This window comes from Cricetulus griseus, chromosome 2 (genome assembly GCF_003668045.3).
Source record: "Cricetulus griseus strain 17A/GY chromosome 2, alternate assembly CriGri-PICRH-1.0, whole genome shotgun sequence".
In the NCBI taxonomy this organism is placed as follows: Eukaryota; Metazoa; Chordata; class Mammalia; order Rodentia; family Cricetidae; genus Cricetulus; species Cricetulus griseus.
In genome coordinates, this window is record NC_048595.1 from 437,517,918 (window position 1) to 437,539,484 (window position 21,567).

General features: G+C 41.2%; 1 protein-coding gene across 1 annotated transcript in view; it reads left to right on the plus strand.

The window, feature by feature from the left end:
• Cab39 (calcium binding protein 39) overlaps positions 1-21,567 on the plus strand; it is a 75,143-nt gene that overhangs the window by 49,046 nt on the left and 4,530 nt on the right. The window contains exons 3-7 of the mRNA XM_027397438.2: positions 2,733-2,897; positions 4,746-4,864; positions 10,649-10,817; positions 17,259-17,318; positions 19,719-19,784. Coding sequence (XP_027253239.1) covers positions 2,733-2,897; positions 4,746-4,864; positions 10,649-10,817; positions 17,259-17,318; positions 19,719-19,784 — 579 coding nt within the window. The remainder of the gene's footprint in view (positions 1-2,732; positions 2,898-4,745; positions 4,865-10,648; positions 10,818-17,258; positions 17,319-19,718; positions 19,785-21,567) is intronic.

A 21,567-nucleotide genomic window follows, 5' to 3' on the forward strand; every position in this document is an offset into this window, starting at 1 on the left:
TTTTTTAGGAGGCAGCTTCACACCATGTAATACTGTAAGCTGGCCCTGAATTCACTGTGTAGCTCAGACTGGTCTTAAACTCTAAGCCCTCCTGACTTGGATTCCCAAGTCATAGGTAGATCATAAGCATTTGCTACCACCTTGATGTGTGTGTGGTATTTGCTTTAAGGGGTAAGTTAATAACATCTGTAACTTCTTCCGGGCAATAGTGGCACACGTCTTTAATCCCAGCACTTGGGAGGCGGAGGCAGAGGCAGGCGGATCTCTGTGAGTTGGAGACCAACCTGGTCTACAAGAGCTAGTTCCAGGACAGCCTCCAGAGCCACAGAGAAACCCTGTCTCAGAAAACCAAAAAAAAATCTGTAACTTCTAATGCTGTGTCTTTGGGAAACAGGGTATTGCATTGGTTACATCTTACAACACTATTTCCATTACTTCTCGAGTTACTGCTGTCATGCATTTTTTGTTTTACATGCAATAACCTTAGAATACACTAGTTTTGCTAAAACAAAATTTTTTTTAAAGTGATAGTGAAGGAAAGCTTCATATTTACTCACATTTTCTTCTCATTTGTATCTTTTAGCTTCAGTACATCTCAAAAGCTTATTTTCTTTTGTTTTTTGCTGTTTTATTTTGAAACGGGGTCTCTCTAGGTATTTCTAGCTATCCTAGAACTCACTATGTAGAGTTATCTTTATTTTTGAAACATTTTCATTGGATTATAAAATTCTAGGATGATGGGTTAGTTGTATATATTTTTCTCAATAGTTCAAGCAGTTCTCTAGTATCTTTTGACTTACGTAGTTTCTGTCAAGAAGTCTCTGGGTTCATCTCTTCCTTCCTCTCCCTGGAAATCCTGCCTATACCTCCAGCCTCGTTATTGGCCATTCAGTTTTTTATTACACCAGTCACAGCAAATATCCCACAACACATGTGCACTTGTGTACATATGGAGGCCTGAAAAGGATGTTGGAACCCCTCTGAGTTGGAGTTTGAGGCATAACGTGTGTGGTAGGATCTGAACTCCAATCCTCATTATTGTACAACAAATGTTTTTAACCACAGCCATCTCTTTAGCCCTTCATCTACATATAGTCTTATTTCTTTTTAATTTTTCAAATGTGTATGGGTATTTTGCCTAGATTTATGTCTGCATACCACATGCATGCCTGGTGCCCAAGAGGCTGGAAGAGGGCATTATATTCCCTATAACTGGAGTGACCAGACTGTTGTGAGTACATGTGTGAGGCTCAAACCTGGGTCCTCTGAAGAGTAGCCAGTGCTCTTAACTACTGAGCCATCTCTCCAGCCACCTTATCCCTATTTCTTATACTTGGAGATTTATTTGCCTTTTATCAGTATTTATTTTGGCAGTTTTCCCCAAATTTATATTTTTTGTTTGTTTAGGTTTTTTTTTAAGATTTTATTTATTATGTATACAACATTCTGCTTCCGTGTATATCTGCACACCAGATCTCATAACAGATGGTTGTAAGCCACCATGTGGTTGCTGGGAATTGAACTCAGGACCTCTGGAAGAGCCGCCAGTGCTCTTAACCTCTGAGCCATCTCTCTAGCCCTGTTAAGGGTTTTTTTTTTTTTGAGACGGTCCCTCTATATAGTCCTCACTATCTTGGAACTATGTAGAGATGCCTGGTCTCGAACTCACAGACATCTGCCTGGCTCTACCTCCCAAGTGCTAGGATTAAAGGTGTGCACCTGGCAAATTCAGAATAGTGTTCATTCGTCACATTTTCCAATATTTTGTCTGCCCTTTGCCCTGCTTTGGGGACTATAGTTATATATTACTCTAAGTTACCCTGAAGCTCACAGACGTGTTGTCCCCCTCTACTTCACCACCCCCATGGTTTTTGTATAGTTACTGCTGCTCATCTTTGCAGTGTTTTTCTTTGCTGTTCATATCCACTCTAGTTTTAACCTCAAATATTATAGCTTCTGTTTCTAAGTCTTCTATGTCTTGAGTTGCTCTATTTAATTCTTTGATTTTTCTTGAATGTGTGGCATACAGTTAAAGTGGGGTTTTTTTGTGGTTTTTTTTTTTTCATTCTATTATCAGTGTCATTTCTTTTGGTTGCTTGTATTTCCATCCATGCGTCTTTTAAGGGATACTTCAGATCCAAACTGTAATACAATATAGACCCTGTACTTTCCCCTTTTCCTCATCTCTGTCTTGTACTGCTCATGTTTCCTGATACTTGGTGGTTAATCACACACCACACACACACACACACACACACACACACACACACACACACACACACACACACACACACACACACACACACACACACACACACACACACACACACACAACACACACACACACACACACACACACACACACACACACACACACACACACACACACACACACACACACACACACACACACACCACCCCCGCCAGTTCTTATGCCACTTTCATAGTGCTTTTCTGAGCTTGAGGAGGAACCCAGCTTTGTCATTCCTGTTTCTACTGTACTTTAGCTAGGTTTCCATTTTATACTCAGTACAAGTCTCCCTCCCTTGAGTAGTGTATGCTTCTCTTCTTGTGTACACATGTACAGTGTCCAGCTACTGAGGACAGAGATGGAGCTTGCACACATTCTGAGAGTAGATAATACAGAAATGGATTTTAGCTAACACAAATGTGGCATGTATGTGTTGTTAAATGAGTTGTTTTTCTCTTGTACACCTTCTTCCCAAAATCAGGCTACAGAAGAAGTTTCCAAAAATTTGGTTGCCATGAAAGAAATTCTGTACGGCACAAATGAGAAAGAACCTCAGACAGAAGCGGTAGCTCAGCTGGCTCAAGAGCTGTACAATAGTGGACTCCTTAGCACTCTGGTAGCTGATTTACAGCTCATTGACTTTGAGGTAAGAAATGTGTTTCTCAATCTTCAGAAACATTTTTGTGGTCCTCTTTCATACATTCTGTCCTTTGGAACATTTTAAGATCCCAGTTGACCCAGGGACTCCTGACCTTTGTATGCACATTTCACCACAGTGTTTGTGAAGTTTTTAGGGTGTTTGTGATGCTCTTTTGTTTAGGTTGTATTTCATAAACAGCTGTTCTGGGTTAAGGAACAAGCAATTTAAAGAAAGTTGTAGAATGTTAGAAAATCCTAAAAAATGTCCATTAGTGCAATGATCATGTATTTTGTGTCTTGTGCTTGCTCAGCACTGCTTTTAAATTTTTCACTTAATGTAATGTTGAAGTCACAGATTTTATTCACAGTTCTGCATTCTGACTCTTGTAAAATTTGTCTCTGGTAACTGGGTCTGTACTGGTTGACCCCTGTGCTGGAGCAGAACAACCACCACTCTTGGTCTAGCTGCAGGCAGCACAGCTTGCTTTCTCTGGGGACCTGCTTACTCCCATTTTGTTGCCTCAGCTTCTGCAGTTGGATCATGACATGTTAGGTGTATAGTGAGTTCATGATGATAATGGCCCTTGATTCCAGCCCGAAAAGCATAGATACAATGATCTCTACATGGTCACAAGCAGCCACTCTGGCTGTCATGAGTGCTGGATGTCTGTGCAGGTTTGGGTGGGAAGGAGGATGATATAATATAGTTTGACAAAGGGAAGGGTGGTTACTTCAATAGTCCTTAAAATAAAGAAAAATAAACATTTTTGTCCTGCTGTAGAGAAGATAGAACTAAGATATACGTTTGATTTTATGTATTTTTAATGGTTTATCAAATTCTAACCGTTTATTTTCTCTGTTAGCTTGAGGGGTGCATTTGGAATATCTGATCTCCTTTGTCTCTACCCATTTTGTTCCCTAAACTGGACACTGAATTTAATATTTATTTGAGACTTCAGAGGCAACAGGTTTTTTTGTTTGTTTGTTTGGTTGGTTTAGTTTGGTTTTTCTTTCCTTTTTTTTTTTTCTTCTTCTTCTTTTTTTTTTTTAGTGTGTACCATGGGACTGATTTGGAGAAATTACCATTATTGCACCGGAGCCAGCCAACACAGGCCCCAGGATGATCTGTCCATGGGCTTCAGTGCTCTGGCTTCCTCAGCCTCGTGACAGTGGCTGTTCTGAAACATCTGTTGGGGGCCAGTTCTCCTTTATTAATTTCTTTGGCAGCTTTCTGATTGTTAAGGTTCAGTAGATGGTCTGTCTGTTCTGTGCAGTGGTGTTTGTAAAGTTCTCATCTTTGAACTACTGTATCGTGACACTTAGTGCTTTTGTTATTAATATAGTTTAAGTTTTTCCTATGTGACATTGTTGAATAGAATTTATCTGCTTGCTATTAAAGCTCAGCTTTTTACAGAATTCTCTGACATCATTACACTGAGAGTACAGTCTCCCCCCTTTCCATTTCTGTAAAAGAAAGTGTACACGCTGTATTATTCACAACAGAACTATCCACTTGTGTAGGTTCATATCCATATAGGTGGTAAGTGTGCTGTCAGCATCTGCTTCCATACTGAGTGAGTGTGCTTCTGAGCATTAGTGGTAGTTGAAACACTTGTGAATTGTGATGAGATTTCACTTCGTTCATAAACTTGTGTTTAAAAAAAGTGTGCACTATTAAAACCAAAAATTTGGGATTATAACTAGATAAAATAAGAATTTTCATGTCTACAAATGTTGTAAAGTCAGATACTCAGTCATAACTAATACACAATGGCTCTTTGACTTTATATTGAAGGGTGGATGGACATTTTAATATTTAGACAGGTAAATATTTTAATGATTGTATTCCTAATAGGGCAAAAAAGACGTGGCTCAAATTTTCAACAATATTCTCAGAAGACAAATTGGTACAAGAACTCCTACTGTTGAATACATCTGCACCCAACAGAATATTTTGTTCATGTTATTGAAAGGGTATGTACAACGTGATAAAGTTTATATTCTTAGTTGAAAATAAAAAGGAAAAAATTGTTTGGGTGGGGAAAGATAACCAGGCTGGTGAATATGGGAAGATTTTATCTTAGTTTTATCTTAACTTTTCTGTAGCTCTTGAACATATTGCCCTTAAGTTTTGACCTGTAAACTAAACTAACACAAACATGCCCTGTAGATGTATACTTACAATGGGTGAATTCTGAGCCCTTAGGAAAGAAATAAAGCCCTAGTTTTGTCTGTAAGATTGAAACAGTTGACAGTCCATTGAAATCCCAGCCAAGTCATGAGTCCAAGGATACCGCCTCCCTCCTGACCTGCATGCACACCTCACAGCAGTGGGAGCCTCCTAGTGGGGCATGCGTGCTCCTTACCTTCATTCAGCAGAACATGCGCTATGGGGTCAGCACTGTGCATTTTCTGGAGTTACTCCTGGGCTAGCAGGCATTCATGATGTGTGTGGTTGTCCATTTCAGAAACAAAATTTTAAAAACTAAGATCTAAGTTTAACAAAAATGAAGAGGTCTTCTATCCCAGGACTGAGCCTTCCTGGCTAGCAAGGTAGTCAGTCAGTCAGCAGTGCTTGCCAGCTCTTGAGATCCTCCCAGCACTGGCAGTGTTCTGCTAAACTAGTGGGCAAGCATATTACTGGCATGACTGCTGGTGGGAATCAGCTTGCTCCCCTCCCCATAGCTTTACAGCTTACCTCATGTGGATTTGTATCTCTGTGGTTTAATACTTCCCCCAAGTTCAGACTTGCTTAGACAAAGCATGAGTCAGTGACATGTCACATGCCAACATCCTGCTTCCTCCTTTCTGTTCTACCCATCCATGTTGTTTCTTCATGTGTTGCTGTGCAGAACTTTTGTTGTATCAGTCCCATGTCCCTGTGGAAACGTGCTGTGTAAGTACCCTGAAATTTAGGTGGTGTTAGAACTGTGTTATTGAAGCCAGAGGCTTATTAAAATCTATAAATTAGTTAACACTTTCTATTATTTCATGACAGTTTTGATGTAAATATTTTTAGACAGTGTATTAAAAAAACAAAACAACTAGTGTTTCAATATATAACCCTTGCTGTCCTCATAAGATCCACCTACTTCTGCTTTCTGAATGGTAAGATTAAAAGTGTGAGCTGTCACTCTAGGCTAAAATAAGACTTTTGAAGGATAGTTTAATATTTAAAACTCTCATCTGAGCTGGTCAGAGTAGAATTCTCAGCCAGAGGCAAGAAGGAAAAGCCTGAGGCTGGAGCTTGGCTAGGGACCCATCCTCACATCCCTTCCATTACAGTCTATAGGGAGTTGAGCATACAGCCCTAAAGAAAAGACAGCAAAACTTCCCTGCCCAACACCCCTCATCAGAGTCATTAACCTTATGCCATTCCTACTTGCTGTGGTCCTTATTCTTTCTTGCTTACAATTTGACTGCATTGGTCATCCATGTCCATCATGCATATACAGTGTGTGTACCATGCAGGCTATAAAAACCACAATACCTTCTACACACCTGGTACAATCCAGTGTCCAGCCTTTTGTATTTCCTTGATTGTAACAAAATGAGTTTGTTTAAATTGTTTTTTTTTTTTTAACGTCTACAAACTGAGTTTTATGGATAAAACTCTTAGCTTTCTACTAATCTATAATAGTTAATCTCCTCATTTTCTAAAAATGTATGTAATTTGTTAAGCAACTGGGTCATTTGTTCTGTAGAAACTACTTACTTTAGTAGAGTGTGATGACACATGTCTATACCGTCACTTAGGAGACTCCTCCAAGGTCGAAGTCATTTTGTTGTGCTGCATAGAAAGTTTAATAGGCTAGCCTGAGCTCCATAGTGAGACTGGGTGTCTGAAAATTATTGTTTTAGTCATGTATTTTAAATTTTCATTCCTGTGGCTTTATTTAGCATGTTTCACCATCTTTCATCCCTTGGAACAGTGGTTAAGATTTAGATTTGTCTTGAGCAATGCATGAGTTCCTCAGAGTGAGGCCATGTACTGCCTGCCACCTGTTACTGGTACCCATTGTCACACTGAAATGTAATCATGTTCATTTTGAAGTTTGCTATCAAACTTTAATCTAATGATTTTTATATATACCAGGGATATTATCCTAGTTTAAAATTTTACTAGGCCAAGTGTGGTGTCACAGGCTGTTTGTAATCATAACAGTTGGAAGGCAGAGGCAGATAGATCTCCATGAGTTTGATGCCTTTCAGTTCTACATAGCAAGTCCCTGCCTCCAATCAATCAATCAATCAATAAATAAGAGTTCACTGTAGATTTTGGTATTGCTTCTTCCAATTAAATGTTTTTCTTCCATAAAGCAGAACCTCTCCACAGTGATGAACTTTGCTATCTCCAGATAGAATCTGTATGGGGAAAGCCAGTGCCATTATTTCAATTCATTGGTGCTCTAGCCACTAACTTGGATAAGCATTGAATATATTGTTTAAGCATTGTTATTATTAACTCAGATATTGGGTGTTGTATCAGTTACTTTTCCTGTTGCTATAGTAAATACCCTGACAAAAGCAACTTAAGGAAGGAAGGGTTTGACTTTGTAGTCACAGTTGGGTGTAGTGGGAAGCCACAGTGGAAGGAGCTTGAAGCGGCTATCACATTGTACCACAGTCAGGAAGCAGAAAGTGATGAGTGCTGATACACAGCCCACTTTCATCTTTTTATTTGGTTCAAGATTGAAGGCCCAACTCATGGAGTGGCAGTCTTCCCATCTCACATAATCTGGGTACTCCCTCATAAGCATGCCCAGAGGCTAACCTAGTCTAGATTGTTCCTCACAGGTGTGCTGAGAGGCTGGCCTCTTAGCTGATTCTTATCCTTTTGAGTTGACTTTCAGTATATTAACCATCACAGATACGTTTTATTCCATTGTAAACATTACCTTTTTATTTCATTTTTTTAAAACATTTATTTATGTATTTATATATTATGTGTACGGTGTTTTGCCTGCATGTTGACTGCAGGCTAGAGGAGGGCACCAGATCTCATTACAGATGGTTGTGAGCTACCATGTAGTTGCCGGGATTTGAACTCAGGACCTTTGTAAGAACAAGCAGTGCTCTTAACTACTGATCCATCTCTCCAGCCCCACCTTACTTTTTACAATTTAAGTTGTCCCATCTTAGGCCACTGTGTGCTCCTTTGGTTGGTTCCTTTGTTCTTTGGGCAGAGCCCAATTGTCCTGTGATGGCTTCTTTGCTTTCTGCTCCTCACTCATTTTATATGATTCTTGTCTGACCTGTAGCATTCTTTAAGAAGCACCTTTGAAGATAACCTGTCGTTGGCTGGTTGTGCTGATAATTCTAGTGTGCATATGGGAAGTACTATCATTGGCCTGGATTTGGAAACAGTAGAATTTTAATGGCTATTTAAAATCTAATGTGATCTCCATTAACCTAATGTTAGCAGGTTGTACAGCATAACTGTTTGCCTTGTACTCGCTGGCTTATGGTTTAATCATTGAGACAAGCTTGACAAACTCCCATTAAAACCTGCCAAACTTGTACCAGACTGCCTTAACACTTGTCCTGTTAGTCTCCTGTTTATTAGAGATAAGCAAGATTAATAGTGTGATCAGCTATCTTGTAAACAGAAATTTTAATCAAATAAGAGCCAGTCAGCATGCTGAGTGCCATGCCCTCACTGAGGCAGAAGAATGCATGTAGTCCTGCTCTGGTTTTGGATCTGTTGAGCATATGTACAATGAAAGGACAAGGGTAGTGCTGCTAGGCAACAAGTTAAGACTACAGGATTTCAGAGGGTAAGTGGGGTTTGCAAGGGTCGGTAAAAGGAAAGGATCTTACAATAAGAGTTACAGAGAACTGAGAACTTACCTAGACAGAAGAAAGTGTCCTGATGGAATGTCTCTGGTGTGAAGGTCCAGGGCAGGACTGAATACCATGTGATGAACAGCATTTTATGCCAGGCTAGGAGACGGTTTGTCCCAGAGCAGTAGATCTAATGCAAAAAAAACTGGGCATAAGTCTGTTTGTTTGGCTGTGGAAATGCTGCTGGTAAATTTGTTTGTTGGGTAGATGGTTTAAGGCAAAGCTTGAGCAAATATGCTGATATAACACATTTGCAGTTCAGTGAATTAACAGCAGTGGGACTAGATAGGAGAAAGTAAAACCAAGAGACTTGAAAAGAAATATGAAAGTGCCCAGATGAATCCAAACACATGAAGTTGAAGATTTGGAGCTAGGATAAGGGGGGGTGGGGGACTTGAGCTATATTGCCTAATAGTTACTAACCATATGTAGTGACTTAATTTTAAATTATGGTTATTCTATCCTTCATTTTCACCAGCCACATGTCAAATGCTTAGTAGCCAACATAATGGACAGCATGTGTACAAAACATTCCACCATCATGGAAGGTCTGTTAGACTAGATATCAGAGACAAAGTAGTGCTGCTAAAATGTCGACCTGAGCAGGCAGGGGTGTTGGGTCTTGCTTTTGAGTGGTAGGGATGAGATTTCATGTCTGTTTGGCTTATGTAGACCTTTGCTTGAGGCTGTGAGAGACATTGGAAAATATCAACCGCAGTTCAGAGAGTGGATGGAGGAAAAGGAAACTCAGTCTCGGTGGTGGGGGCCATGAAATTGTGGGCTTTCCTTAGCAGGTGAAGACCTCAGCACAAAGAAAGGGGAACCACCGGGGAGATAAAAAGGAGAACTGGGAGGAGTTTTTCTTCCCTATTTTTTAAGAGAAGGATAGTGCTGGGTGGGGTATAGCCGAGTGAATACTTACCCAGTATTTGGGTTTGATCACCAGAACCAAAAAGAGAAAGACAAAAGATAGACGAGCAAAGATCAGCACCATCAGAACATTACACAGATGGATCTTAGTTCTGTTTTAGCCAGGAGAAAGTCTCTGCTGGCCAAAAAATTATTTAACTAGAGTATTGGGAAATGTTGTTTGACTACCAAAAAACAACAACAACAACAAATCCTTAAGAGAGCTTGTCAGTGGGAAAGCAATAGAGCCAATGTGTGTAGTGTGGAAGATGAGAGCAGCCTGTGTGAGCAGGCGTCAGCCTGTGAAAGGCAGTGTGCTTTGTGAAGGAGTGGCCCTAATCACTGTGAGGTTTTCTCTCTGATCACAAGGGAAGAGGTGCTGAGAACAGAGAAAAAGGCTGTGTTTGAAGAGTTGGTGAGAAGGCTCCAGGGTCCTGGGTTCCACTGTGTACTCTTAGGGTCCCCAGGTTCTCTGTGATGGATATGCTCTGTAAAAATCTTAGAATGAGGCTTGCAGTTTGGGATTTGCATGTTTCCAAGAGTCTGGAAGTACTGTTGTAAGTGCTGTTTATTTGATGGAGCTGTGTTTATACTATGTTTAAACTGAATTCCTGAATCTGGAAAGGGAATTCTCTATTACTCTTTTATTCAGTTTTGTGGTTCTTCTGGTTGTTGTGAACATGGTGGGTAAAAAAAAAAGCGCTCATGGATAGCTGACCCTGGCACTTCCTTCTAGATCTTTTCAAACATAGAACTTGTATTCTTGTGGTCCCTGCCATAGCTGGTTTTTCTTAATTGAAGGTAACTGTCCATCTCTGCGCATAGCTGTAGGTTCCACATGAAGAGACTTTGCTGTGTACTCTTTAGAGGAAATACCTTTTGTAACCTGCTGTGGTCACTTAGAAATGTGTGACACTTTGAGAGAGTTTGATGTGCTCATTTTGTTGTTTCAAAAGAGCAATCATATATGGCTTTTATTTGTTTTGTTTTGTTTTGTTTTTACAGGTATGAATCTCCAGAAATAGCTCTTAATTGTGGAATAATGTTAAGAGAGTGCATCAGACATGAACCACTTGCAAAAATCATTTTATGGTCGGAACAGTTTTATGATTTCTTCAGATATGTTGAAATGTCAACATTTGACATAGCTTCAGATGCATTTGCTACGTTCAAGGTAACATTTAAAGACTTGAATTCTAAACACACTTGCAAGTCAGATCAGGTTTGCAGTTTCCCAATCTTTGTCTTCCTCCACTACTCTATACATGACTGCCCTCTAGTGGGAGTAGAAGAGATGCATTTTATATGTGTTGGTATGTTTTAGGTATTTGTAGTAAAACCACAAAAAAAACCAGCCTAAATTAAATTCTCAAATCTTATCAGAAAGGCAAAAGTCCTCTAGGGTCAAAATTGTATGTAGGGGACTGGATACTAACATTTTCTTTCTACAGGACCCCACATGACTATCATCGTCCCATTTCAGCAGGAAGTAACTTGGAAAATGCTACGCCCCCTTTCCCCATTGTTGTCACTTAGGATAGTGTATATACCTTGTTAGGAATAGCTTCCTATTGTTTATGGTTCGGTTTGGAAGGAGGTGTTCAGGCTTGGACACCTCTTTCAGATGACTTTAGGGTTTAGTTAAAATAGATAGTTATCTTCTTATATTTTACCTTTATACTGTTAAGTTTTAATCCTCTTTTAGACTAAAAGGGGAATTGTAGGGGAAGCTGTAGCCACGCCTTCTTAGGGGCTGGCTACAGGAGTACCTGAGGGCTTGTGAGGGCGTGGTCAGAGTGAGTAGGGGGACTGCGTTTCGGTTTCGGTTTCTCTTTGCTTCTGGCTGTACAGACTACCACCGGCTGGCTGGTTCGCTCTGTAAGTAAGGCTTTTCCATATTAAATACCCTTATATTTCTACCTGACTCCGTATTGGTAATTTACTACTATAATTGTACTTTCCTGTTAAATTATCTTTTAAGTATGGCATAGATAACATACACAATACCCAACGGCCAGGCTTTCTCTTGTAATGGGCATTCTGCAGCACTCCTTTGGTTAGCACTAGACACGGTGATGTATATTGGCCTCTGCTCAGAGGCCATGTTTTTGGAATATATGTTATTAAATACAAGAACCATATTTAGTATGGAGAAACTGTTGTTGACATGCCCACCTCCTCACGGCAGAGCATAACTGAGTCACCTCAGAGGAACAGGACCATCCCTCCTGCCTCCCTATCCCATCCCCTCTGCCTCAACTTACCTCCCTGTGGAGTTGCATATACTGAATGTACATGTGACCACCAGTTTCTTTAGTTGCAAGCTTCTGTTTATGAATGAAGCAGCAATCTTGTATTTTCTTTTTTTCCCCAATGAGAATAAATCTTGATGTATTGCATTTCCTTAAATGTCCTTAAAAGTTGTTGAATTAGGGTTTCATATACTTACATGTAGCTCACTCACACACAGAAGCAATGAATACACAGTGAGAAAAAGCTCACTTTCCTTGTAAGAGCTCAGCTTTTTAATAAGGAGCCCCTGAGGTAAGGACTTGGTCTCTGGGTAAAGTACATATGTGAGGGTGCTGAATATATTAGGACAAGATGAAAGCCTGGGGACTGGCCAGTAGGGTTTCACCCTGACTGAGAATAATGTCACAGTTTTAGTGGTGCCAAGGATTTATCTCCTAGAGTCAGTACAACCTCCACAGAAGCTTTAGGTGAAACCTTACATACATATATGTAACTGTCATGTACAAAGCAAAGTGAAATGAATTTGAGATCATAACATAGAGTGATCACTATGATGTCTTACCCCACCACTTCAGTGATACCTAGGACTCATGAGAATGCCTCGATGGAAGGGGGTGCCCCGTTCAGGAACAGCAACCCAGCATGAAGGGAGGTGTAGTAGCACCCAAGTCAAGGAGAGAACCCTGTATGCAGAGAGACAGCCAGGAACCCGAGAGTGGCAGTACTCTGGGCACAGGAGGGTGAGGGGAAAGGATTGAGGAACAGCAGTGGTGTGGGAGCCCCCTGACCACAGGGAGGACATGGATGGCATGCTGCTGGCACAGATGGCCAAACTGGCTCCAGGGTGAGAGATACGTGCTGGCTACATGCCAGAAGTGTGATATCTGATGGTCTTGTGTGGCCTTGCTGGTAATTTCATCTCAGCCAGGGTTGCTTCTCCCCAAGGAGAAGATGGTGGTGATAGAGCCACTGTGGGTAACACAGTCCTGCCAGGTTATGGTAGCAAGAAAGGGGAGGATTTGGCAGAGCTAGGCAGGTGGTCTCTCCTTGAAGAAATGCATTTCAAAAACCACTTGGTATTCAGAGGATGAATTGCTCCAGAAGAAGCTCTGAGCCAGTCTGGCTCTAGATCCCGGTGTTCCTGGAGACACAGAAAGGGAGAGCTCATGAGAGGCTCCTAATAGTGAACAGAGCGTGGACTATACATGTGCAAGGAAGAGAGACTACCATCCGATCTCAGACTAGCCAAGTACCAGACAGATCCAAGCTACTTTATTCCCTGATGGAAATTCTGGTCAGAGCAGGAGGACCACCCTGAGGGACAGTAAAGGTGCCCGTGAGAAGTAAGCAGGGCTCCTCCTTTCCTGTTGGCTGGCATCTCGCTACAGAGGTGGCTTTCTGCATGTTAAGCTTTGAGAAAACATATTCTGCACAGTTTTCAGACACATGCAGTTTGTGGAACAGGTGCTGTGTCTTCACACTAAAACCATCCTTTCTAAAGGTGTCCCGGATCCAGAGCTTGACTGAACACTGAGCTAGCAAACCAGATGGCCAAATACCTGCTAGTGACTGGGGGTTTGTTTTGAGGGATGAAAGAAACAGATATTTATCATTCCAGAATAAAAAAAGAGCGTAGATTCCCCCAGAAAACCCAGCAGAGCTTGGAGCTTGAGATTACACCTGTGACAGGTCTCAAGAGTGTTTCCAGAGAGATGAAATGTAAGCATGCATTGCTAAGAGAGAGTTTGATCTGCTAATCCTGAGAGTGCACAGATCAGGAGTGCTAAGGGTGTGTGTGCTAGTTAAAAGTTAGGTAAGATACGAGTCCAAAAAGTACACATCATTGCCATGGTGTGTATACCAAGCAAGTTGCTGTAAAGTGAAAATTTGAGGGCATGCATGCTGGATAATTACCAGCCCTGCAGGTGTTCTCAAGGAGTCAAGGGAGGTGCGCTCACAACTAATTGAGCAAATATCTACCCACATCATTGATAAACTGAGTGCCACCACTGAGGGTGAGTTCTGTAGCCGATGTCTATGGGTTCTCCCATCCAGCTCAGCCAAACTTTTATTAATGACTAAAAGGTGACTAGATATACTTACTCATCAGGTATGTAGATGCTGGCCAAGAACTGCATCCTAAGATTGCTAAGGGCCTTGAGAGGCCAGTATAGAACAGGATGAAGCTAAATGCAGATAACTTGTAAATACAGGCTGGGGAAGTAAATTGTAATAGTGAATGACTTGGTTGTTCTGCTCCAGCCAAGGGACCAACAAGTACAATCACAGTATTACCAGAGACAACTTTTACACAAGGCAGAGTTTTAGAATTGTGTATAAAAATATACAATTTCAACATTTATATTAAATAAAACATTTAAAAGCAGTACCAAGCAAGCACAAAATACATTCTCTCTCATTCCTTGACCCAGAGAGGTAAAGCATAATAATAACAGTCACTAATCTGTGAAATAATTCCCAAGAATGGGTATTACTAGACTATAATTACCATTATTTGGGAGTATTACCATTTTTGTGAGAAAACTGAACCTGGATATGGTCATAATCAAACATTAAGTGCAGAGGCCAGAATTTGAACCCAGTTGGGTAGACTGCAGAACCCACTTTTAAAAAAAATTCTGAATATGTCCAATAAAGTCTGACAATGTGATAACATCCCCAGAGCTCCATGTGACCACAGGTGAATGACATGAGGAGCAGTCCATTTTCTTTATTTTCAGGTAACAGCATATAAATGTGTTTTTCCACATTATTTCCAGGTGTGCTTAGACAAGTAGGTGACTTTTAGAAAGACTCAGAACCCATTCATTCAAGGAGTGGCTTAAGGAATAGGGACCCACCATGAGACTGCTTGTATTTGAAGTGGGGTCTTCTAGAAAGTGGATTAAACCCAGTCTGTCCATTCCAGCAGTTTCTGAAAGTAACACGGGGACAGGTTTAATTCTAGCTCAGAGAACTTTATGACCCCGTGACTTCCAAGGGATGAGCTGTACAGATAGAATTGAGTTCCATGTTCTTGGACATAGTCAAGCAGTAAGTGTGACTTGGGGCCATCTTACTTGCCAAGGCTCTGTGGAACTAAGCTCCCCGTTCTGGAGATAGCAATATTCTTTCAGGAGCTCCAGGATCATCTTTTACCTGCTGCCTGGAATTAGGGGACACTTTGTAGTTTAGCCCACCTTAAAAGTTGGCTGTTTTCTCTGCTAGACTTCAGACACAATGCAAACAATCCATACAACTTTTCCCCAGTTGTTCTGGGGAATGCTGGAGAATCCTTTTTTTTCTACCTTCTGTCTACCTCAGATTAGACCAAGTTTTCTAAGTCCCTGACCCCACACTGACTACATGTCCTTTACCCCAATTTAAGGTTCCTTCTTGTTCTAGGAGACGGATGTACTGCCAAAGACCCCATTTCTTGCTTTCCCAGTGTACTATTAGCTATCTCTTAGCAAGTAACTCATTTCCAATAAATTTTCTGCCATCCCAGGCCCTGAATGTCTTCACAGATGGCTTTCATGCTGTTATGCATGAGGTCCAACTCTTGCTTTAACTGCCTAGAGTACCCTCTTCAGTCCCATCTACCCTGACACCTTAGAAATTTGTTTCCCAGATTGGCCACAGTCTGAGTTCCCAGATGATAGCATAGGAGTGGAAAGATGTTGGAGGTCTCACTTTCTGCCTTGTGGTCCTTTTGTGGACCTCTTGCTCCTCTTTACACTGTAGACCTTTGCATCTTAGAGCAAATACTTTGTACTGACCTGTTCTGAAACTCGAGACTCAGTTGAGAGTCAGCATCTCTTAGATGTAACCAGAGAACAGTGGGCTTTGGCTATACTCACTCAGATTGCCCACAGTAGTGATTCAGCCACACACAAAAAAGTGTGTGGGTACTGTGTACCCATCCATCCATCCATCCATCTTCTGAGTGTCTGACTTGTATTAGGCATTGTTCTGAGGTCTGGGGATTCAGCTGTGGCTCATACATTTAAGCTCTGTCCTTGTGGTTCCTACCCATGGGGATACCAGCCTTTAACAAAGCATGGTAGCAGGCTAAAGGCTGGGGAATGCTCTTTGACAGGCAGGCTTAGATGCTTTCTCCATTGATTCCTCACTTTGAAGTCATTGTGTTCTTTTCTGCATTGCAACCATTGGTACTTGCTAAGGCAGTGAACAGCTAGCTACCTCTTTCCTTTCTGCCTGTGACAGTAGTGTCTGCCAAGTGGAGGGTCCCCTGTGGAAAATCAGGCTGATCAGCAGATGTGTATTGAAGGTTTTCTGTAAAGTGACTTCTTCATCTCCAAAGATGCTAAAACTTAATTCTGTTTAATTTTACCTGTTTAATTCTCACAGGAGACTTGGGGGAAAGTAGCAAAGTTTCCCAAACATCCCTAAATAAATAAGGGAATTTAGCCCAAACCCTGTCCAGCAGTTTGAGCAGCTGTAAGTCTTTGGGGTGGGTTAGAAACCTTCTTAAAAAGCATACTGTGAGCTGGGCAGTGGTGGCACACACCTATAATCCCAGCACTCAGGAGGCAGAGGCAGGCAGATCTCTGAGTTCGAGGCCAGCATGGTCTACAGAGTAAATTCCAGGACAGCCAGAACTGTTTCACAGAGAAACCCTGTCTTGAAAAAAAAAAGGGGGTGGGGAGTGGGCATTCTGTGAAGAGCATTTAATATCACACTTTCCCAAGCATGTCTTCTGATTTTCCTGGTTCATTCTTTGATTTATTTAATACTAAGCCCTTGCTATAACTGGGTGTGTTTAGGTGCCAGAAACTCAAAGCTTGTAAAAGTCAGTGTGATCCTTGTGTTTATGGAAGTAACAGTCTAATGGGGGGAGAGGGGAGGGGGGAGGCTTTACTGAATAATCCCACAAGCAAATGTAGAATCACACCTGTGACCAGTCAGGAGAGGTTTTCTGAGGAAGTGATGGCAAAGTTCGAGTTTGGGGTCAGAAGCAGATGGCTGGAGACACAGAAAGCCTCTGTGAAGGGAGGTTGTCAGGAGGTGAGGGTGAGTGGCAGATCAGGAGCCCCAGTTATCTCCACAAAGGAACTCAAGCTGCAGTGCTGCCATGTGCAAGACCCAGGCCAGTGCCGCCCTCAAGCCAGCCTTAAAGAACTGTAATGAAATATAAACAGTTCTCACCCAGGGAGACCGAGGTCGTTTCACGGCTAGCTTTATGGTCCTGAGTAAAGTTCATAATAAAATATTAAGTGCTGTCTGCTAACACTTAACAGCAGTTTATCAGGCAGTTTGGCACAGAATATTTTAGAATTCTCTTTCCTAAGAAAACATTAATGGAGAACCACTGTAAAATTACATCTTTTTCTTTTCCTAGGATTTACTCACAAGACATAAATTGCTCAGTGCAGAATTTTTGGAACAGCATTATGATAGAGTAAGTATGTGAAATATTTTAAGGAACATTTGTAACTTTTTTTTAACAGAAATGAAATAATTAAAGAAGGTTTAAGGTATGTTTTTGTATCAGAATATTTGACCCTATGGTATTTGTGAATGGTTCCCTAATTACTTCTTTACTGAAACAACATGGAGTACTCGTCTGAAGCAAATTTTGATCATTGCCTTTTGCCTGTTTTCTTATTTTAGAAGAGGGAAATGGTCGTTTTTGTTCCTGAATGACAATCTAATTAAGATGCAAACTGAATTTAGTCTGACCTTTTTTTTTTTTTTTTTTTTTCCTTTTCCTCCTTTTTCATCAGTTGCTGCATACAAACAGACAGCAGCTGCTGGGATTTGAGCAGCGCTGGCCTAGAGTGGGCCGGACGGCAGCTTTGCTTCTGCCTCACTGCTTACTCCTTGTAGCCATGGCCAAGGCACTTGCTGCTTGGGGGCTTAGAATCCTCCTGATTCATAAGATGAGGACATTGCTTCCAGCTCTGTCAGTGTCAGTCAGACCCAGCCCCGGTGACCTCCAGAGAGCTGTCGGTGATCCCAGGTGCTTGGATGAGTACTGCCCCTCAGCCACATAGCTGCTCCTGGGCTACAGTGTCTGTGTGGACACCGACTCTGCTGCCTTCCTCTGGAAGGGTTCTCACTGTGCCACAGGAGTTGCCTACACACTGTCCAAGACCTGATAGGCACATTTAGAGAATCTAGAATAAGTGTCCACTTAAACTTCCTGTCTACCCCACGAGACTTGCCTTATTTTTTTTAATTCTTCTACTAGTAGTTTAAATCTTTGTCTTAAATATTGTTGATTGTTTATCATTTGCTTTCCTGTTCTGCACTGTAAGGAAGGTTTTAGAGACGGAATCCTGCTTGTCTTCCCCTCTCCCAGCAGCATCATGGCATGTTGCTGAGTAAGCAGCCTCATAAACGGCTTAAACATCGACAGCACTTTATTTCTGCCATGAGTATCTGGGCACGGGTATTTCCTTCTGTATGTGTTTGGTCTGAGGGCCTCACAGGCTTTAACACAGTGGTCTTCAATCTGTAGGTTGCCACATATCCTGCATGTCAGATATTTACATTATGATTCATAACAGTGGGAAAATTACAGTTATGAAGTAGCAACAAAAGAATTGTATGCTTGGAGGTCACCACAGCATGAGGAACTGTATTAAAGGGCTGCAGCATCAGGAAGGCTGAGAACACTGCTGTAACATCAAACTGCCCGAATTTGGTTTCAAGTGCTAATAGACCAAAGGCAACTGCTTTCTTCACTCTTTGTAACTTCTTTAACCTCCAAGTAACACCTGCCTACCAGTAAGAGTGTGTGGCCTTCTGATGCTAAAGCTCACAGAGATAGTGCCAAAGCATAACAAGCAGTTTAGTAACTGTTCCAATATGTTACTATCTTATTTTAAAGCCTCCCACACAGACTACCTTATTTAAAGAAATTTACTATAGGCATAATGTACAAGTAAAATAGTTCCCTACATACTATTTGTGGATGTGATATCACCTAACAAGATTTTAGAAAGATGTGGATGAGGCAACTAACAGAAATGTGTAAAGTATGGTCAGATCTGAGGGAGAGGAACGGGAAGTCCTAACAAAAAAGGACATGATTTTTTTTTTTTTTTAATGACTAAAGCATGGGGAACAATTAATTAAAAGACCAAAAGATGTGTACTAGTTGCTTAGAATTATCTATTGACATTCTTGAAAGGAAGTCAGATTGCCTGGCATGGGTCATCTTCCATGGCTCCTACCCTGGGGACAGTGCTGCCACTTTGAAGACCTGCTGGGCTCTTGGCAACTCTGATTTGCAACTTTGTACGTCCCAAGTTTCTCAAGTGATGACTTCTTGTATTTCTTCAGAAATACCTTTTCCCCTTCCTATTTCTAAGCAATGTTGCTCCCTCCCTTCACATTTGAACCTGGTTCTCACCTTTCAAAACCTCTCTCTACATAGCACACTGCTGAGCTTCTCCTCTCAACTTTCTCTCCTTGCTTGATACCTTGAAAGAGTAGGTTCGTTTTTCTCTTTGTTGTTTAGACAAATTGAATTCCTGTATATAAAATAGTAATTTTCTAGTCTAACACCAAAAAATTAGTGTGGAAACTGTGAGAAGGTGTTAATGCTTTAGACAGATGATTCAGGGTACAAAGTGGGCCTTTAGATCTGACTGGAGACTGGAGGGGACCAGTCCCAGGAGCTTCCTGCATAGAGGTGGCTGGTGACATCACCAGAGGGTCACAGAGGAAGGAAGGTTTGACACCATTGTCAGCAAGAGCACACAGGCCTTTGTTGGTGTTTAGAGTTGGCCCCTGAACTTTATGTTATCCAATTTCCTTTTCCTTAACCCTGATATATGTTTTCTGTTCTCAGTTTTTCAGTGAATATGAGAAGTTACTTCATTCAGAAAATTATGTGACAAAGCGACAGTCACTGAAGGTATGGCAAATTATCTTTTGCGTGCCATTTATTTCTCATTCATACATACATACATACATACATACATACATACATACATATCTTGAATTTCGAGAATCAGGTGGGTATATGCTGATGTTGATTGTAGACCTTTAGGAGAAAATACATTTATGATTTGTGCATAGTCAGGAGTTTTGCAGTTTGGGGTTTATTAGTGGTCTGTATGGGGTAAATTCCCATGTGGAGGGTAGAGACATCAAAAGAGAGAATATAACAGGGGGTGGAAGAATACTTTTCTCCTAACAGTGCAATATTTTAGATTCTGAAATATTTTTATAAGTATTGAAATTTTTATTGGGCTGGCCTGTGGTGGCATGCGCCTTGCACTTCAGAGTCAGAGGCAGGTGGATCTCTCTTGAGTTCAGGACAGCCTAGGCTATACAATGAAACCCTGCCTCGAAAAGCCCCAAAGAAAAGAAATTTTTGTTGGTTTTGCTTTCAGTTTTGGTTTTGAGATAGGGTCCTGTTATCTAACTAAAATAGGCCTTGAATCATCCTGTCTGAACTTCCCAGTGAAATGACAAGCATGAACCATTATGCCTTTCAGAAAGATACTTTTAAATGAATTCATGCCAGCCAGATAAAGCATTGTGGGTGTATACCAAATGTATAGATTGGCAGGTTGGGGGCCAACATGTGAGCAGTGAAACTGAAATGCCATAGCTTTATATCAACACAGGATATGGACAATCCCATTTGAACCTTAAACATGCTAAATGTAAGACTGGAAGTCTTCAACAAATGTTGGCAAACTAAGAAGTTGGAGATGTAGCTCAGTGGGCCTAGTACCCAGCACGCACAGTGAATGCTGGGCAGCTGTGGCAATCAGCCTGTGCTTGGGTGGTGGAGACAGGATCCTAGGGTTAAGCTGGCTTGCTACATTAAACCATCAGACTTTCTGCTTCAATATGGCAAGTGGGAAAGTGGCTAAGGAAGAGACAAGTATTGATCTTCAGCCTAAACAAATTGGTGCATGCGCGCGCGCACACACACACCCCTACCTACCTATCCATCCATGTGCGTATATACACATGAGCATGCATGTAAACCACACACATGCAACTGGCAAACCACAGCCTAGAATCCAAACTCAGCCAAATGATTGGTTTTGTAAATACATTTTTATAGGAATACAAGACATTTATGCATCATGTTTGGCTGTTTGAAACTGTAACAGCAGGTTTGAGTGGTTGTCACAGAGACCATATGGCCTACCAAGTTTAAAATGTGTGTTGTCTGACCTTTTACAGAACAACTGCTGGCCTCTGTATGTTCTTATGGTGATTATTAAATATGTAGCAACACATTCAATTCTGTCAGGGAACTGGAGGTGGAGTTGCAAGGATGTAGAATCTCATTTAAATGTTTTGCTGGATGTATTTTAAATTCCATTTGCTCAGAATTCCTCAAAAGTACCTGATTTTGTATTGATGAAACACTATTATTTCCCTGTTGGCAGCAACTTTATATTCCCAAGTAAAACTTAACTCTCAGTGTCCAAATGATTTTGAGTTCCCAGTCGTCTTCTGCATAGTCATCTTTTGGATAACTCAGCTGAAGCCAGTCTTTCTTCATAATGCTTTTAGTTCTCTAATAGAGATGAGCACAGTGAGAGCTGCACCCATAGCTCCCACTTGTGAGTCTCCCTAGAACACAGGCAGGCCACTTCTTTTCGTGAAAATTAGTAATTATATGTTCAGAGTGGTATGAGGCCTGAAGTTAGTTTTTAAATATGAAAATTATC